General features: G+C 38.3%; 1 protein-coding gene across 6 annotated transcripts in view; it reads right to left on the bottom strand.

Annotated features, from left to right (window-relative positions):
- RIMKLB (ribosomal modification protein rimK like family member B) overlaps positions 1 to 20,521 on the bottom strand; it is a 62,160-nt gene that overhangs the window by 36,338 nt on the left and 5,301 nt on the right. For 5 of the 6 annotated variants that reach the window (XR_006219775.1, XR_006219776.1, XM_042991723.1 and 2 more), the window contains exon 2: positions 8,628 to 8,859. Coding sequence is in view for 4 of the 6 variants with exons in the window: in XM_042991723.1 (XP_042847657.1) it covers positions 8,628 to 8,802 (175 nt within the window). In the remaining 2 variants the exon portion in view is untranslated. The remainder of the gene's footprint in view (positions 1 to 8,627; positions 8,860 to 20,521) is intronic. The other variant, XM_042991722.1, reaches the window with a different exon arrangement.

The raw sequence follows: 20,521 nt of genomic DNA, 5'->3' as shown, positions 1-20,521 counted from the left end.
AAAAAAAATAAAGCTCTTGGATAAAGGTAAACATATAAATACAGAATCCTAAAATATTCCAATGGTAGTACATAAATCAGTGCTATTGCTGGTATAGCATTTAAAATTAAAGGCATACAGGGTCACCTGGCTGGCTTACTTGGTACAGCATGCGACTCTGGATTTCAGGGTCGTTAAGTTCAAGACTCATGTTGGGCCTAGAGTTTATGTATTAAAAAAAAAAAAAGTTGGGGTGCCTGGGTATCTCAGTCAACTAAGCATCCAACTGTGGATTTCAGCTCAGGTCATGATCTCACAGTGTGTGGGTTCTGGCCCCACGTAGGGCTCTGCACTGGCAGTACATAGCCTGCATGGGATTCTCTCTCTGCCCCCACCTTTCTGAAAATAAATGGATAAAATAAACTTAAAAAAAAAAAGTCAAAAGCAGGGGCCCCTGGGTGGCTCAGTCAGTTGAACATCCCAACTTCGGCTCAGGTCATGACCTCACGGTTTTTGCGGGTTGGAGGCCCACGTCTGGCTTTGCAATGACAACTCAGAGCCTGGAGCCTACTTTGGATTCTGTGTCTTCCTCTGTCTCTCTCTCTGCTTCTTCCCATGCTTGTGCACCTGCTCTCTCTCTCTCAAAAATAAACATTAAAAAAAAAAAATTTTAATGCATAAAAATAACGATGCCCATAAAACTATTTCAATGGATACAAAATATAAGATGTAATTGTGACATTGTTAACATAAGATAAGGGAAGATTTGTAAGGGCAGAGTTTGCATATGAATAAATTTATCATCTAAAATAAATTCAACTATATAGCATATTACGAAATCTCCACAGTAACGATGAATAAAATACACACCTATAGAAAATACATAAAACTAAATAAGGAACTAAAGCATACCACCATAACAAATTAACAAAATACAAAGGAAGTCTATAAGAGAGGAAAAGAGAAACAAAATAGGTACAAGACATACAGAAAACAGTAAGTCTTACTCTTTCAGTAATCACATTAAAAGTAAACAGAAGAGGGGTGCCTCGGTGGCTCATTCAGTTAAGCGTCCGACTTTTGGCTCAGGTCATGATCGTGCAGTTCATGGGTTCAAGCCCCCCATTGGGCTCTGTGCTGAAAGTTCAGAGCCTGGAGCCTCCTTTGGATTCTGTGTTGCCCTCTCTCCCTCTGCCCCTTCCCCACTTGTGCTCTCTCAAAAATAAATAACAAACATTAAAAAATTTTAAAAAATAAAGGTTAATGAAAGAAACCCCCACAATGAAAAGATACAGAGGGATAGAATGGATAGAAAAATAAGAGCCAACTATATGCTACTAACAAGAGATTCATTTTATTTATTTATTTATTTATTTTTTTAACGTTTATTTATTTTTGAGACAGAGAGAGACAGAGCATGAACAGGGGAGGGGCAGAGAGAGAGGGAGACACAGAATCGGAAGCAGGCTCCAGGCTCTGAGCCATCAGCCCAGAGCCCGACGCGGGGCTCGAACTCACGGACCGTGAGATCGTGACCTGAGCCGAAGTCGGACGCTTAACCAACTGAGCCACCCAGGCGCCCCACAAGAGATTCATTTTAGATGTAAAGACACCCAAAAGCTGAAAGTAAAAGACTGACAAAAGATACTCCATGCAAATGTTACCAAAAGAGAATATAGGTGGCCATACTTATGAGATAAATGCCCTTTAAGAGAAAACCTGTCACAAGAGATAATCATCATTATAATGATGAAAGTCAATTCACCAGGAAGCTATTAACAATTGTAAATATGCAGACACCTAATAGAGTACCCACTTGCATGAAGCAAATAGTAAAAGACCAAGGAGAGAAATGGATACTAACACAATAATGAAAAATTCAAATACCGTATGTTATGGTATGAAGCAAACAGACAAAAACCTCATAAGGACAAACTTCAAGGTGTATTACAGAGCTGTAATCATCAAGACAGTATGGTACTGGCACAAGAACAGACACTCAGATCAATGGAACAGAATAGAGAACCCACAAATGGACCCACAAACATATGGCCAACTACTCTTTGACAAAGCAGGATAGAATAGCCAATGGAATAAAGACAGTCTCTTCAGCAAGTGGTGCTGGGAAAACTGAACAGCAACATGCAGAAAAATGAACCTGGACGACTTTATTACACCATACACAAAAATAAACTCACGTTGGATGAAAGACCTCAGTGTAAGACAGGAAGCCATCAAAATCCTCAAGGAGAAAGCAGGCAAAAACCTCTTTGACCTTGGCCATGGCAACTTCCTACTCAACATGCCTCCAGAGGCAAGGGAAACAAAAGCAAAAATGAACTACTGGGACCTCATCAAGATAAAAAGCTTCTGCACAGAGAAGGGAACAATCAGCAAAAGTCAAAGGCAACCAACGGAATGGGAGAAGATATCGGCAAATGACATATCAGATAAAGGGTTAGTATCCAAAATATATAAAGAACTTATCAAACGCAACACCCAAAAAACAAATAATCCAGTGAAGAAATGGGCAAAAGACATGAATAGACACTTCTCCAAAGAAGACTTCCAAATGGTGAACAGACACATGAAAAAATGCTCAACATCACTCATCATCAGGGAAATACAAATCAAAACCACAATGAGATACCACCTGACACCTGTCCAAATGGCTAACATTAACAAGTCAGGCAACAAGAGATGTTGGCGAGGATGTGGAGAAAGAGGATCTCTTTTGCATTGTTGGTTGGAATGCAAGCTGGTGCAGCACTCTGGAAAACAGTATGGGGTTTCCTCAAAAAATTAAAAATAGAACTACCCTACAACCCCGCAATTACACTATCTATTTATCTAAGGTGTGCCGTTTCAAAGGGGCACATGCACCCCCATGTTTATAGCAGCACTATCAACAACAGCCAAAGTATGGAAAGAACCCAAGTGTCCATCGATGGATGAATGGATAAAGAACATGTGATAAATATATACAATGGATTATTACTCGGCAATCAAAAAGAATGAAATCTTGCCATTTGCAAATACGTGGATGGAACTAGAGAGTATTATGCTAAGTGAAATTAGAGAAAGACAAATATCATATGACTTCACTCATATGAGGACTTTAAGAGACAAAACAGATGAACATAAGGGAAGGGAAGCAAAAATAATATAAAAACAGGGAGGGGGACAAAACATAACAGACTCTTACATATGGAGAACAAACAGAGGGTTACTGGAGAGGTTGTGGGAGGGGGGATGGGCTGAATGGGCAAAGGGCATTGAGGAATCTACTCCTGAAATCACTGTTGCACTGTATGCTAACTTGGATGTAAATTAAAAAAATAAATAAAAACAATGACCATTCCCCCCCCCCAAAGAAAAAAAGAAAATCTCATAAGGAAACAAAACTGAAACACACCACAGATCAACTAGACCTAACAAATATATCAAAACACATATCCCCACCCCAAACAACAACACAATCCAAGTTCTGCAAGGGCAAATGAAATTTTCTCCAGGATAGATCACATGTTAAGTCACAAAAGAAATCTTACATTTAAGAATACCGATATCATACCAAGTATCTTTTCCGGTTTCTATGGACTGAAACTAGAAATGAATACCAAAGGGAAAATGAAAAACTCATAAATACCTGGGAATTAAATAACACACTCAAACAATAAATAAAACAAAAGGGGTAACACACTCAAACAATAAATAAAACAAAGGGAGTAACAAGGGAAATCAGAAAATATCATAAGAACAGGCGCCTGGGTGGCTCATTCATTTGGTTAAGAAGCGTCTGACTCTAGATTTTGGCTCAGGTCATAATCTCACTGTTTTGTGAGTTCAATCCCCATGTCAAGCTCTGCACTGACCCTGCGGAGCCTGCTTGGGATATTCTCTCTCTCTCTCTCTCTCTCTCTCTCTCTCTCTCTCTCTTCCCTTCCCTGGCTCACTGTCTCTCTTAAAATAAATAAATAAATAAATAAAGTTAAAAAAAATTATTAAAGTTTAGAAAAAAAGAGAAAAAAAATATTAAGACAAAAGCAAAACACAGAATACCAGAACTTAGGGGATGTGGTGAAACCAGTGTTAAGAGCGAAGTGTACAAGTATAAACATGCACATTAAGAAAGAAGGAAAATCTCTGGGGTGCCTGGGGGGCTCAATCAGCTAAGCATCTGACACTTGATTTCAGCTCAGATCATAATCTCACAGTTGTGAGATCGAACCCCACATCATCAGGCTTTGCGCTGTGAGCGCTTGGGATTCTCTCTCTCTCTCTCTCTCTCTCTCTCTCTCTCTCTCCCCTGTTTGCATTCTCTTTCAAGAAAAAATTAACTAAAAAAAGAAATTAGAACACAAATAACCAAAATAAAAAAGAGAAAAATAAAATAAAAATCAACAAAACTAACTTGGATTTTTGGAAAGATTAATAAATTAACAAACCCTCTGCTAGACTAAAAAGGGAAAGAAAGAGACTTAAATAAGAAATCAGAAATGAAAGAAAATGTTACAATGGGCACCAAAGAAATAAAAGTAATCATAAGAGACAACTATGAACGATTACACACCAACAAATTGGTTAACCTAGAAAAAATGAATAAATTCCTAGAAACCTACAACCTACTAAAATTGAATCATTGAGAAATAAAAAATCTGAACAGACCTATTAAATCAGTAATCCAAAGTCTCCAAACAAGGAAAAGCTCAGAACCAGATGTTTTCACTGGTGAATTCTTCCAAACATACGTTGTCATTCCATGCAGGAGTGGGATGGATCCTATGGTAGCTGTATGTTTAACCTTTAGAGGAACTGCCAAACTGTTTTCCAAAGGGACTGCACCATTTTACATTCCCATTAGCAATGCAGGAGAATTCCAATTTCTCTATATTCTTGCCAACACATGTTGTCTCTTTTTCATTAGAGCATCCTACCGGCTGTGAAGCTGGGTCTTATTGTTGCACATGTGGTAACATTTATGCTATAAACAGTGTACATGGAAGAGTAAGCTTAGTAAACTGGCTCAAGTCATGATCTCACATTCATGAGTTTGAGCCCCACATTGGGCTCTCTGCTGTCAGTGAGGAGCCCTCTCCGGATCCTCTGTCTCCCTCACTCTGCCCCTCCTGCTCCCTCTCGCGCGCTCTCTCCCCCTCCCCCCACCCCCAAAATAAATACATTAATTTTAAAAATAAATAAATAATACAAATAAAAAATAAAAAGCCCTGGAGCGCCTGGATAGTTCAGTTGCTTAAGCGTCTGACTTCAGCTCAGGTCATGATCTCATGGTTCGTGGGTTCGAGCTCCACGTCAGGCTCTGTACTGACAGCTCAGAGCCTGGAGCCTGCTTGGGATTCTGTGTGTGTCTCTCTCTGTGCCCCTCCCTCCCCAATTATTTTTTTAAATAAGCCTTAAAAATAAAATAGATTGAACAATGCTTGGAAATAGGGTTTCTGAAGGTTTTTAGAAAGATGATAAAACTGGTGTTTAATGAATGAGAAAGCTAGAGAGGAAACACTGTAGTGAAAGATAACGAGCTATAGGCTATAGGAATGTTGCAGTCGTTTAAACTTGGGGCCATTAACAGCCTGACTTAGGATACTGAAAAGCAGAACAATTGTCATTTAGAAGGAAAAAGCAAGAAAATTTTGTGGCAGAAATGGCTCTTAAGAATAAAACAGAAAAGCACACATGTGGCTGCGTCAGTTAAGTGTCCTACTCTTGGTTTGTGGGATAGAGCCCTGCATTAAACTCTGCACTGACAGGGCAGAGTCTGCTTGGGATTCTCTCCCCTATCTCTGCTCCTCTCTTGCTCTCACTTACGCCCTTCTCACAGACCTCTTACTACAAGATGTGGCAAATGCAATGGACATCTCTATTCAAATACCTACTCTAAATATAAGTAAATAAACTTAAAAACTATATGTTTAAAACAAAAGACATGTTAACGGTAATACCAGGGCAAAGGACAAAATACAAACCGAAAAGCTGAAATAAGATAGCTTCGTGGGGAAGAAGTGAGTTCAATCTTGTCCTACTAGCCTGAAAGTGACAGTTGAGAACAAAGAGTGTCCAGTAGGAAACAAGAAAAAACCAAGAACAACGGTTTTCAATCTTAGATTTTTTTTTTTAATTTTAATGTTTATTTATTTTTGAGATAGAGAGAGAGAAAGAGAGACAGAGTGTGAGCAGGGGAGGGGCAGACAGCGAGGGAGACACAGAATCTGATGCAGGCTCCAGGCTCTGAGCTGTCAAACCAGAGCCTGACGAAGGGCTTGAACTCATGAACCGTGAGATCATGACCTGAGCCAAAGTCCGACGCTCAACGGACCAAGCCACCCAGGTACCCCAATCTTAGATATTTTTCAACCTATGAAAGGTATTAGAACAGAGATGTCCATTTGCATTTCCCACATCTTGTAGTAATAGGTCTATGTGACAGAAGCTTGGTCTAATAAGAAACCCTGACTTCAGAGGACTGTTGGAAAGGCAGCCTTTGGTTTTCCAACCTTTAAAACAGAGACATACACCATAAGCCTGCGGTTTATGTGTTTAGTGACCTATGTACACTGGCCTTCTCACACATACTTCAAGAGCATGGCTCCTAACACAATACTCTGTCCGGATTTCTGACTCCAATTTCAACAATTGTATATGCAATTTTGTTAAAAAACCTGCAAGTTATAAAAGCATGTGATAGATTCTGACTTTTAAAGAAAAGATTTGCTCTGATTTGTTCAGGATGTATCTGTCATAGCTAGCTAGAGGGCAGGGGGGTGCAAAGTGATATCCATTCCTTTTATAATTTACCAAAGTTATAATGATTTTACACTAATATGTGTGATCACTTGATTGATGTTAATATTAATCTTGGCCTTTAGAATATAGGGACTATGTCTCATTTTGCATACCATACCAATTAATTAGCACATAGTAAGTGCTCAAATTATATTTATGAAAGAATGAAACAGGCTCTATCCCAAATCCAGAATCTGAATAAGTGTTGGACCTATGTATATACATTTAAAAAAAAGAAAAATTGACCAAAAATAAAATAATGTGCATCTTTCTTATAAAGGTAGTAACTAAAACACTCCAGTGAAACAATCTGGAAACAGTTCAGTTCTAAAGAAGTTATTTCCAAAGCAACAATAACTGTAAAAAGGTAAAGTGAATGGAATAAATGTTAAAGGACAGAGAGTAAAGAGCAACTGTTTGCTAAGAGATTTTACCTACTTAAATCTACAGTATCATGTTATTCATCAGGCAAGACTCTGGGATCTATTAACTAGCCTACAAATGAAATTACCCTAATAGCAGATTTATATTCTGTATATTATTAGTTCTCACAATAACCATCTCCCTCCATTTTTTTGATGAAAACACATGTTCTCATTATGATTATAGTCTCGAAGCAAGTTAAGTAACATAGAATCTGTTTTAAGTGTTTGTCTCATATCTTTACTGAATACTATCACTAAATTATGTCTAGTCTTCTAAAAGTTAATCCAAAATGGCACATATATGCCACCATATAATGCTCCCTAACAGAAATGACCTACAAGTCATAACTTTCCAGGGTAAAGACGTAAAGATTCCTAAGTCAGTCCTAAAGAATTCTGTTTCTAAGATAATCCTCTTGTAACCCTAAAACAAATATGAAATACAGAATTATAAATACTAGACTTATCACCAATTGAGTCTCAAATTATTCAGACACTTTTATCCAGTGAAGAGAAACAAACGGTGTATTATATACTATATGTATAAAATATTTTATAAAGAAAGAAAAGGAATGCCTGGGTGGCTCAATCGGTTGGGCATCCAAGTCTTGATTTCAGCTCAGGTCATAATTTCACGGTTTGTGAGACACTGAGCCTAGCGTTGGTCTCTGCGGTGGCAACATGGAGCCTGCTTGGGATTCTCTCCTCTCTGCCCCTCCCCTACTCACATTCTCCTTCTCTCTCTCTTTCAAAATAAATAAACATTTTTTAAAAAGTAGTCAATATTCTGAAGTTTTTAGAAAAAAAGAAAATAAGAATCACATGTGGAATTTGATGAATTTACTAATCAATTCATTACTGAATTATCCCATGAAGTACAAGTTCTCTCAGGAGCACCTTATAAACAACATATTTTAAAATTAGAGGACAGTAATAATGGGGAAAAACAAGTAGATTTTCTTTAATTTCTCTCCCAACTATTTCCTAAATAATATCTTAAGAGGTTCAGGTCACCTGAGTGGCTCAGTCGGTTTTGTGTCTGTCTTCAGCTCAGGTCATGGATTTGGCTCCAGTCATGATCTCACGGTTCATGAGTTCGAGCCCTGCGTCGGGCTCTGTGCTGACAGCTCAGAGCCTAGAGCCTGCTTCGGATTCTGTGTTTCCCTCCCTCTCTGCCCCTCCCTCACTCACGCTCTATGCATGTGTGTCTCTCTCTCAAAAATAAACATTAAAATAAAAATAACATAAGAGGTTCAATTAATTCCGGGGTTTCCATTTCTTCCATAAAATATGCTACATTTTAAGATCAGATGATTGTAATGTAAAGCTATTAACAATTCCTTCATCCAAATTATTCCTAGAAAATGTGGATTCAACATATTCTAAGAAAAAAATCCATAAAATTATTTAGTATAGACTTACCCAAGTTTCCTTGCTCGATTGTCAGTACTACTTCATCCATCACCACAGCCCTGAAGTCCAGTTCCTCCTCACAACATTTGGCCTTTAATGCTCGTAAAATCTCTTTTTGGGGATAGTCTTCCCTGATTCGACGATCGGTCAAAAACCACAACTTGGCCGCCACAGAGCTACACATCTTGATCTGCTTGTTCTTCCTTTTCCTGGATTATTTCCTCCTGAATGACGATTCTTTCTAGACAAAGACCAAATACACACACAGGGTAAATAAAGAATTCTACCTAAGGAATTTCATGTCTTTATGCATCTCCCATACATATGAAATTAAATTTTATTTCTTCCTGTTTTAAAAAAAATAGAAAGAGGGGCGCCTGGGTGGCTCAGTCGGTTAAGCATCCGACTTCAGCTCAGGTCACAATCTCACGGTCCGTGAGTTCGAGCCCCACGTCGGGCTCTGGGCTGATGGCTCAGAGCCTGGAGCCTGCTTCCCATTCTGTGTCTCCCTCTCTCTCTGCCCCTCCCCCATTCATGCTCTGTCTCTCTCTGTCTCAAAAATAAATAAACGTTAAAAAAAAAAATCTAAAAAGAAAAATAGAAAGAAAGAATGAAAGAAAAGAAAGAAAGAAGGAAAGAAAGAAAGAAAGAAAGAAAGAAAGAAAGAAAGAAAAGAAAAGAAAAGAAAAGAAAAGAAAAGAAAGAAAATATACTTGGGGCACCTGGCTGGCTCAGTCACTAGTGTGTGACTCTTGATCTTGAAGTTATGAGTTTGAGCCCCATATCAGGCATGGAGATTACTTTAAAAAATATAGTAAAAGGAGTGCCTGGATGGCCCAGTCAGGCATCCAACTCCTGATTTTGGCTCAGGTCATGATCCCAGGGTCATGGGATCAAGCCCCATGTCAGACTCCAAGCTGGGCAAGAATTTTCTCTGTCTCTGTCTCTGTCTTTTTCTCTTTCTCTTTCTCTCTCTCTCCCTCTCTCTCTCTCTCTCTCTCCCCTTCTCTGTCCCCTTCCCACTCATGCACTCTATCTAAAATTAAAAAAAAAAAAAAATCAAAAACTTTTACAACACTAGAAATGTAGAAACTCACCACCTCCCAAAACAAAATTTCTCCCCCTTCCACTGGGGAAGCACTGCAGTTTAATAATTACAGCAGGTCACTTAATAAAATTGCCATTTTTTAGGGGCACCTGGGTGGCTCCATTGGTTAAGCATTCGACTTCAGCTCAGGTCATGATCTAATGGTCCATGAGTTCGAGCCCTGCAATGGGCTCTGCGCTGACAGTTCAGAGCCTGTAGCCTACTTTGGATTCTGTGTCTCCCTCTCTGTCCCTCCCTCATTCATGCTCTATCTCTCTCCCTCTCTCATAAATAAACATTAAAAAAAAAAATTAAAAAAAAAATTAAAGTGCCATTTTCAATATTATATACTCAATGCCATTCCCTGTATTATATATAATCTAGAAATGTACTTTTATCTGATCATCTACTTTTGACTGATTTACCCCACCCAAAATGCAAATACCTTGATATAAAATAGACAAGGTTGTAATCATTAGTATATCATATCCCTGTATCTCCCATCACGATAAACTCCATTTATATATGTTCATGTAACTGTAGTTTTTTAATTCAATTTTCTTCCCTTGTTTTCTCATATGTATGTATATTTTATCACTAACATATTTATCACTAACATATTTATAGGAATGTTTTTTAAATGAGATAGTAACACCTATGTTATTAGATGAGTATCAACACTGAAGTCATTCATGTAACAACTTTAATCAGAGTAATTTGAGACTGTGGAAAAAAAACTTTAAATAGCCGAAATAAATGCTGGGGTCCATTCGCTCAAATTTATTTCAGTCAGAGGACAGCATGCTCTTACTCAATGTTTTTATGCTTACTTTAAATAGAATTTTTTTTAAACAAATACAGATTGTTTACTGTAATACAAAAAAGGACTTTCTTCCACAAATACAGTGCTGCTTCTCAGAGTTTGCATCATGGGCAAGAGCTTGCATCATGAGCAAGACAAAAGCTGAAAATTATTTTCCTGAGAAGAAGCAAAAAGTTACAAGCTTTACTGACAAACATTAACAGGTTATTTCAACAAAAAGCCTTTCTTTTTAAGCGTTATTTTAATTTTTTTTTATTTTAGAGACAGAATGTATGCAAGGGAGAGAGGCAGAGGAGGAGAAAAACAATCTGAAGCAGGCTCCACGCCCAGGACAGAGTGTGACATGGGGCTCAGCTCAATCCCATGACCCTGGGATGGTGACCTGAGCTGAAATCAAGAGTTGGACGCTCAACCAACTGAGCCTCCCAGGCACCCCAACAAAAAAAAACTTTTTTCAAAAATAAAATTACTGGGGCATCTGGCTAGCTCAGTCAGTAAAGCATGCAACTCTTGATCTCAGGGTCGTTTAGTTCAAGCCTCATGTTGAGCATGGAGCTTACTAAAAATTTTAAAAATCCTAATACCACCCCAGATGACACAGCAAATCTAACAGAAAAAAAGACAAGGATAAGAACTAGAGGAAGCAAAAGCCATACATATAGACAGCTTCCAGCGTCACAGCAACTGAAAGTAGCCCCTCATGCACCATTCACACACTCTCCAGGGTCTCCACCTGAATGCACACAATAAGACTAGAATATCACGAGCCAGAAGCACCACCACACACACACGCCAGCACGCCAAACCTTGGCCTGCCATACCTGCGCCGCACTCACCCATGTGCCCCACAACATGGGGTCTCAAAGGCATCGATCACAGGAAAGCAGGGAAAGAATAAAATAAAATGAGAAGCACAATAGTTGTGACTTGTAGCTGAGGAAAAGCAAGGTTAAGAGCTCTCAGTTATGGTGATGCATCAGGCCAAGACCCAACTAACCAGCAAAGGGGATGCCCGATGCCCACAACCTCCTAGCCCCCTGTACACCTGTTCCACAGCTGTGGTCAAGAACATACCCTTTCAAGCCTTAGGCTAGATGTAGTAATAATTCAACTTACACAATAGGAAGATGTGGTCACTAGGAAGTCTCAATCAGAGGAAAAGCTCCACCAAAAAAAATTTGCACCAGGGTACCTAATGTAGAGATCCCCAGTTTTCCTTGAGATAGGCACTATAAAAATGATCCTAAGAATGGATAGTTTTTGAAACACCCTGTCAATGACCTCCATTATTCTAAAGCCATCTTGGTTCCATCCCTTACACTTAGTTCTTGAACATCATCTGTTCGCCAATTTGACTAAATTTCACCACATGAAATTGTACTGAATGAGTACAGCAGTTGTGGCCCCAACAGAAATCAGGATAAGATGGTATAGCCACTGGCAACTGGGAAGCAGGACTGTTCTGCCAATATTGATATGTCAACTTGTGGAAACTTCCCAGGCCAATAGTAAGACAATATGGTGTTTTCAAGGATTGTATCATCAGATAATAAAAGCACTCCAGGCCTGCAATCTCACATAGTTATGCAGCAACTCCTGACAGATGATGCACGTGAGCATCTCCATGTCTGGCTTCATGGCTGCAGCGCTGATATCCTTGCGTAATCTTTGAGTGTTTCTACACTGGTATGCAACCAACACATGAAAGTTCAGATTAGCCTCCCCATCTCCTTTCATTTTTTTCCTTTTTTTTAATGAACCCTAAATCCTCTTGATCCTGGGTTTCTAACAAAGAAAATGGTGTTCCCTCTCTGCCTTCATGATTTGGAAGCAAGCCTAGAGATCTCATCATTTGCCACAACTGGGACTATATCCTTTCACAGAGAATACTTGCACCCCCATATCTGGAACTAGAAGAATGTTCTCACCCTGCAGAAGACTCTGTGAAAGAGGTAGACACTATCTTGAAAAGGTCCAACATCAATGTCAATGGTTGTGGTTCCTCAAAGCCCACCTAGAGGCAGTTAATATGGCAAGATCTGGGGATCATCACCTTGCCCTGCACCAAAGTATCTTTGTTCATGTGGAATATATTTTCTTTATCAGCTTCAAAAGATTCTCATGTCATGTCTTGCTTTTCATGTAAAGAATCACAGAGGTATGACACACTGTGTTCCAAAATATTCTTTCTGTATACCAAGTACATGACATTCCCAGTTTGAAAAGGGCAAGTAAGCTTAAACTCTAGCTTGTCACTTACTGTTCCACTGGTACTGGTATTTTCAAGTGACACCTGTCCAATTTTTTATCCAGTATAATTTCATAGTAATCTCCAAAGTCTAGTTCACTGACAGAGAAAGAGCACAACCTCTCCTCCACCGAATGGTCCACTTTTATTTCAACAGGTTAAGGGGCCACTGGTGGTCCCCAGGTACCCAGGGTCGCTTGCCTTTATCAGGCTGCTCCACTGAGATTCACATCTAACAATAACCAGGAAACAATCAGGAAAAGATTCCCCAACCACCAAGGCAAAAGCTTTGCATTCATTCTCTCCCCTTCCCAACCCTCACACTGGCCCTCCTGCTCTGGGAGACCTCCAAAACATTCCTGTGGGCCAGGCGGAGACCAGTAGGCCAGGGTCTCTTCCAACATATCTATTTCTCCCATCCATAAACATGAGGGGAAAAAGAAAAACAAAACTGCTGATAAATCAAAAGCGTTATGATAAATCTATAGAGGTCAGAAGACCAAAAGTACACAAATAAAATGATAGTCCTGAGTCCTTAAAAAACAATTTTTTTTCTGATTACATTCACTATTTTAAACGTCAGAAAAGAGTCCCTTGTAAAATAAAATGGTTCCTTTATTCCCCCTGACATTTAAAGGAGTAAGTTTGGTTACTTACTATTAGAAAAGAGTTTAAGGGCACTTGGGTGGCTCAGTCAGTTAAGTGTCCCAACTCTTGGTTTCAGCTCAGGTCATGATCTCACAGTTCATGAATTAGAGTCCAGCACTGGGCTCTGCACTGACAGTGTGAAGCCTGCTTGGGACTCTCTGTCTCCCTCCCTCCCCTCCCCAGCTCACTCTCTATCTCTCTTTAAAAAAATACTTTAAAAAAGAGTTTATTCTCCAACAGTGTTAAGATTAACACAGCATTTGTAAATGTCCACATATACAAAAGAATATAGTATTTCTGCTCTTAGAATGTAAATTCAGATCAACTAATTCCTGTCCTCAATTTATTTCTCCCACAGTATCAAGGAAAATGATACACAAATATCAGATATAGAATAAATGCTACTGAGTAACTACAAAAACAGTTGCTGTTTTTTTTTTCAATAAAGAGATATTCAACAGTGAAATTTTAGCTTTATATTAGAGATAGTTTTCCCATGCAAACTTCTGGATATACAAACCAATAAAAAAATTTACTGTCATCTGTCAATAGTACAGGCAAGGCTAATTAAATGGGAATCATAAATAAAGTGCATCATTCATTTTTCTCATGAAGCCACTTCCTAATGTTAATTATTTTGCTAGGGAAAAAGCAAAAATATCAATCTACCATTTGAAGACCTTAAGGCACCTCTTACTACAAGGAAAATCATTTATTCCAGATAAGACACAGCATATGAACTTAGAATCTAAAGACTGAAAAAGAATAAACGTTAGAAGAAGGGAAGCAAAAATAATATAAAAACAAGGAGGAGGACAAAACATAAAGAGACTCTTAAACATAGAGAACAAACAGAGGGTTGCTGGAGGGGTTGTGGGAGGGGGGATGCTTTCTCTGTACATAATCCCCAGGGCTTCCTTCTTAAACCCTTCACTCCTTTCTCTAGAAATTTCATCCTCAGCCAGGCTTCAACTATTATCATTAAAATCTGAATATATCATTGACCCACTAAATATCTTTCCAACCTGGAGTTCTCAACTGTATTTGAGATCCTATTTCAATCTGCTTAGTAGGCATCCCTAACTAAATGCCACAAACATTGCCTCAGTTGAGCAAGTAAAATTCTGAAGTTTTTTTATTCACATACCTAAACACCTTGAATTCCTATTTTAATAGTTCAATATTATGCGTCAGCCTGGCTAGACAATGGTGCCCCAACTGTTTGGTCTAACTCTAGTCTACATGTAGCTATGTAGGTACTTTGGAAATATGATTAAAGTTCATAATCAGTCGACTCTGAATGAAGGAGATTACCCTCTATGACATGGGTGGACCCCATCCAATCATTGGAAGGTGTGAACAACAAAAAAGGGTTTCCAAGAGAAGGAACTCTGCATCAACACGTTAACACAGAGGTTCCTGACTGAGTTTCTAACCCATTGGTCTGCCCTACAAATTTCAGACGTGCCACAATCACACTAACCAATCCCTTAAAATTAATTTCTATTTCCTTCTTTCTCTCGTTCCCCCCTTCCTCCTTCCCTCCCTCCGTACATCCCTCTCCCTCCACATATATACAATTTCTTACCGGTTCTGTTTCTCAGAAGAATACTGCCAGATATACTCATCCTAATTTAAGCATTTAATTCAGAAACTCTGGCATCATTTTCTATTTTTCTTCACTACGTAAACATACAATTACAACAGTAATTCTATTTTCTAAATACCACTTGAATTTCCTATTCATCCCCAGTACATGCAACATTTTGCACCTAAAAACACCTCCAAACTAATCTTCTACCCTCTCTTCTCTCTCATTTACCAATTTCCTGAACACATTGTATTCTCTCATGCTTCCTTTTGCTTAGAATATACATCCTAAGCCTACCTTAGTAAATACTGGCTCACTAGTTAATACATCTGTTAAATTTTTCTGACTTATAAAAATCATCCTAACTCCATGAATCTACATTATCTTATACACATATTCTGGCAATTATCACAGTATGTTGTAATTAATTTTTTTTTATACTGTCAGTGCTATAAGATGAATTTTTAAAAGGGTATGCATGGGTGGCTCAGTGTGTTGAGCATCCGGACTTCAGCTCAGGTCATGATCTCCCAGTTTGAGTTCGAGTCCTGCATCGGGCTCAGAACCTGGAGCCTGCTTTGGATTCTGTGTCTCCCTCTCTCTCTGTCCCTCCCCCACCTCACACTCTGTCTCTCTCTCTCTCTCTCTCTCTCAAAAATAAACATTAAAAAGAAACCTTGTTAATAAAAAAATTATAAATAAAACCTTTTTAAAAAAAAAAGGAAGGGTGAAAAGGAAGACCCATACTATTTGGGGATAGGAGGTGATTTTTGTAGCTCTTATTAAGGTACAGAAAACGACTGAATGGTAACTTGAAAACCTCAGAAGAGTCTCAGAAATAACCAAATAATAGTCTTAGTCCAATTACCCCATTACTCACTAACAATGTTCATCAATAAATAATCTCTAAAAAAATGTCCCTCTGAAATCTGGATAGTTCCTATAAAATCTCATCCTTTACCTAAGATGCCACATAAAATAAGATCACTGTTTAGGTGTTCTGAGTTTATACAAAATGCCATGTTCTTTGCCACATTAACTTTAAGGCAGACCGGAATGCTTTGAAAGTAGGAGCAAAAGGCTAGATATTAATCAAAGTTGTCTTTAGCTATGACAGAAAAGAAATGTATGATAGCCCTCACAACCCCCTCCTTATATTGAAAAGGATATACCTCAAAAATAGAGCAAACCAATAAGTTCCTAAAGGTTACATGACACACTCATTCACACTCTCTCCTTTTTATAGCACTTTTACCTATGATACTTTTTTTTTTTTAAGCTACATATGTGATTATGGGGGGAAAGAGAGGGCAATGATTTTCCTACCCAATCTCAAGAAGATCCCTTTATCAAAAGACTGAAAAAAAATGAGTGATGAAACAGAAAAACCAATGAAGGTAAGAAAAGGCAACACTTTGAAATATATAGACAAGTGCCTATAAATTCCCTTTCCTCATACAAAGAAACATATGCAGGACAAAGGCAAAATAATGCACACAGATAAGGTTAAAACTATTCTCCATTTACAGCTCATGAAACACATTCCACATATATTTTCTAATCTAATCTGCATGTAATTACGTGAGGAATACACACATATATCTTCCCATTTTAAAGAAACAGCCTGACCGTTTAAGTTATCATGAGCTTATCACAATAACGGAGCCAGGACTAAGATTCAGGTTTTCTGATTTCTTTCTACTTTTTTCTACCATACCTAAAGACAATGAAAGGAATTTGGATAAATATTTTTAAAAACCCACATTATACCATGGTAGGCGATTTATCTGTATCTTCTCATTCAATCCTCACAACCATCCCTTTGGTGCATTACTGTCTTCATTTGTTAGCTGAATACGTTCTAGCCAAGAAGTTAAGTGGTAAAGCCAAGTGAATTCAAATTCCACACACTCCATGGCACAGACTGCCACTTCCTTCCCAATATCCATTTTCTAATGACTCCTTAATAATAAGATATCCAATATCTAGCTAAGCACAATGCCATGTAACGAACAGACTGTATTCTCTAGGCTTTCTTGCAACTAGATGTGATCATATAAGTAAATTTTACTCAATAAGAGCTGAGTGAAAGTACTGCACTGAAATTTTCAGAACACATACTTAAGAGGTATACTATACTATTCCTTGGCCCTTCCTCCACCCTTCCTGGAATGTAGGTGTTATGGCTACAGCTCTAACAACCACCTAGACTATGAAGACAGGAGTGAAAAGTGAACCCTAGGAAAAACACAGAGACATGTTAAAACTTGAATGCCTGACAACTGTGTAGTGCTGTGACCCTGGACTACCTACTACCTTTTTTGCTTATGTAAATGATATCTGGGAATTCTTTATTATAGGCCATAAAACCTTACCTTAACAAGTATAGTCCATCATACCTTGGTCAAATCTTATAGGAAAATTTTCCCTTGACATTAAAATTTTTGTATGAAAATATTCCCTTGACATTGAAATATTCCCTTGACATTAAAATACCAGTAAGTATTGGTATCGATGATAAGAGGGAGTTTCTTTTTACACTGACAAGATCATCATCTTACATTTCATCATTTCACTTTTACATTTATTTTTACAACATCCCTGGAGAAGTATTTCTATATCCCTCTCTCAAAAAAAAGAAAACTGTTCAAAGTCAAACACTGGTCATAATCTCAGATCAATTAAGAATCTAAATACTAAAAACACTAAGTATTCGATTAAATACATTTAATTTAAAAATTAGTATTTCAGTGCCTACTATGCACTCTAAAATATCATGGTAAACAAAACAGACATACTCCCAGCCCTCACAGAGCTTTTTTAAAAGGATGTGATAATAAAACATCACAAAAAAAAGATGCTCAACATCACTAATCATTAGGAAAACACAAATCAAAACCATATAATTAACTCGCACACACTGGAGGTCTACTGTCAAAAAACAAAAAATCACAAATGGTGGGGAGAATGTGGAGAAACCTGAAGCCTTGAAAATTGTTGGTTGGAATGTAAAATGGTGCAGCTGCTATTAAAAATAGTATGGCAGGCGCACCTGAGTGGCTCAGTCGGTTAAGCGTCCAACTTCGGCTCAGGTCATGATCTCACCTTTCATCAGTTCAAGCCCGCATCGGGCTCTGGGCTGACAGCTCAGAGCCTGGAGCCCGCTTCAGATTCTGTGTCTCCCTCTCTCTCTGCCCCTCCTCTGCTCATGCTCTGTCCCTCACATTTTCTCAAAAATAAATAAACATTAAAAAAAATTTTTTTAATAGTATAGCAGTTCCTCAAAAAAATAAAAATAGAAATATTGTATGATCCAGTAATTCTAGTTGTAGGTATATAACCAAAAGAACTGAAAACAGAGTCTTCAAAGAAGAATCTTCATACACATGTTCATAGCAGCGTTACAACAGCTAAAAGGTGGAAGCAACCCAAGCCTTCGGTTGACAGATGAATAAATAAGATACAGTATGTACATACAATGCCTTAAAAAGGAGTTAAATTCCAATACATGCTGCTACATGGATAAACCTGGAGGACATTATGCACCAGTATATAAAATATATAATGTGTCAATCCACAGAAAGTAGAATGGTGGTTGCCACAGGCTGGGGTGTTGGGAGAATGAGGAGTTAGTTATATGGGTATACAGTTTCAGTTCTGCAATATATAGAGTTCTGGAAATGAATATGGTAGATAGTTGCATAAGAATATGAATATAATTAATATCACTAACCTGTGTACCTAAAAAATGATTAAGGAGGTAAATTTTATGCTGTATATTTTACCACAATAAAAAGAAAACTGGAGAAGAAAAACAAACATCATGAGCAAATTAACAAGCAAATTTACATATATTCAACTAAAAGATCAGAAAATTATGTTACCTTTACTTAAATTACCTGTAACTTTGCTATTCAAAGCTTTGTTATTCAAAGCTACAGGTAATTTAACAGTCTGGTATATAAAAATAGTCTGGTGTACAAAACTAAACTTTTAAAAAAAAGTTTTCTCTGAATGGTACCCCTGGCTGGCTCAGTTGGTAGGGCATATGACTCTTGATCTCTGGGTTCCTAGGTTCGAGCTCCACATTTGGGTATAGGGAATACTCAAAAAATCTTTTTTTAAAAAGCGTATCAAGGGGTGCTTGGATGGCTCCGTCAGTTACGCGTCTGTATCTCGATTTCAGCTTAGGTCATGATCTCAGGGTTTGCGAGATGGATCATCGGGCTATGTGCTGACAGCACAGAGTCTACATGGGATTCTCTCTCCCTCTCTTTCTGCCCTTCCCACACTCCCACTCTCTCTCTTTCAAAATGAGTAAACTTTAAATAAAGTTTTCTCACAAATAAAGTTCTCAGTAACCCAAATAAAACTTCCAATGATTTCACTTAATACAGGAATGTTAAATCAATGTATCTCCTTCTGGAACATGGCACAAAATTTGCAAAGTCTTCCTGAGACTCAAAGGGTAGTATGGCTTACTCAGAGCTCATGTTTAGAGGCACCTGGCTGGTTCAGTCAGTAGAGCATTTGACTCTTGATTTTGGGGTTGTGAGTTCAAGACCCACACTGGGTACAAAAATTACTTTGAAAATATAAATAAAATCTAGGGGCACCTGGATGGCTCAGTCAGTTAAGCATCTGGCTTTGGCTCAGGTCATGATTTCACATGGTTTGTGAATTTGAGCCCAGCATTGAGCACTGTGCTAACAGCTCAGAGCCTGGAGCCTGCTTTAGATTCTCTGTCTCTGTCTCTCTCTCCCTCTCCTGGTTGTGCTCTCTCTCAAAAATAAACATTGGGACACCTGGGTGGGTCAGCGGGTTGAGTGTCCGACTTCAGCTCAGGTCATGATCTCACGGTTCATGAGTTTGAGCCCTGCATCAAGGCTCAACGGTGTCAGCGTGAAGCCTGCTTTGGATCCTCTGTCTCCCCCTCTCTCTCTGCTCATGTACTATCTCTCTCTCGCTCTCTCTCTCAAAATAAATAAATAAGATCTTTATTTTTTAAAAAAGTTCATCATGTTTAACATGTTAAATGTTGGGCCTTCCTTCTAAATTTTCTTTCTGGACATTACCTTGAAAAATGAGTTGGGAAGATATTACTATATTTAAGTTGAAGGTTTTACAAACATGGCTAACTAATTCACATGTCAAAGGAATAAGCTAACAATTAAAAACCACAATGAATCAGGAAAAATTTCAAAGTTCCTGTTTGGACAAACCTGCAAGATATTTCCAAAATGTAGTTTTCTGATAAACTATCAAAGTCTAAAATGCTGCCAAATACGGGAAAGTGGAGCAGTAAGAGAGAACTAGTGTGACCTAATATCGCAAATCCATATTCTATTTGGAGACCTTATTTCTATATTCCTAAGAACATCAAGTCAAGAGCTAGTAACAGGAAAGGTTGGGGGGATGGAGGAGGTGGGAGGGGAGGGAGGGAGGGAGAGGGGAGAGAGAAAGAAATGAAAAGGAGCTGAACAGAGCAAAACATTTAAGTAAGGGG

The sequence above is a fragment of the Panthera tigris genome, chromosome B4 (genome assembly GCF_018350195.1).
Source record: "Panthera tigris isolate Pti1 chromosome B4, P.tigris_Pti1_mat1.1, whole genome shotgun sequence".
NCBI classification, from domain to species: domain Eukaryota; kingdom Metazoa; phylum Chordata; class Mammalia; order Carnivora; family Felidae; genus Panthera; species Panthera tigris.
This window is presented reverse-complemented; position numbering and strand designations above follow the sequence as displayed.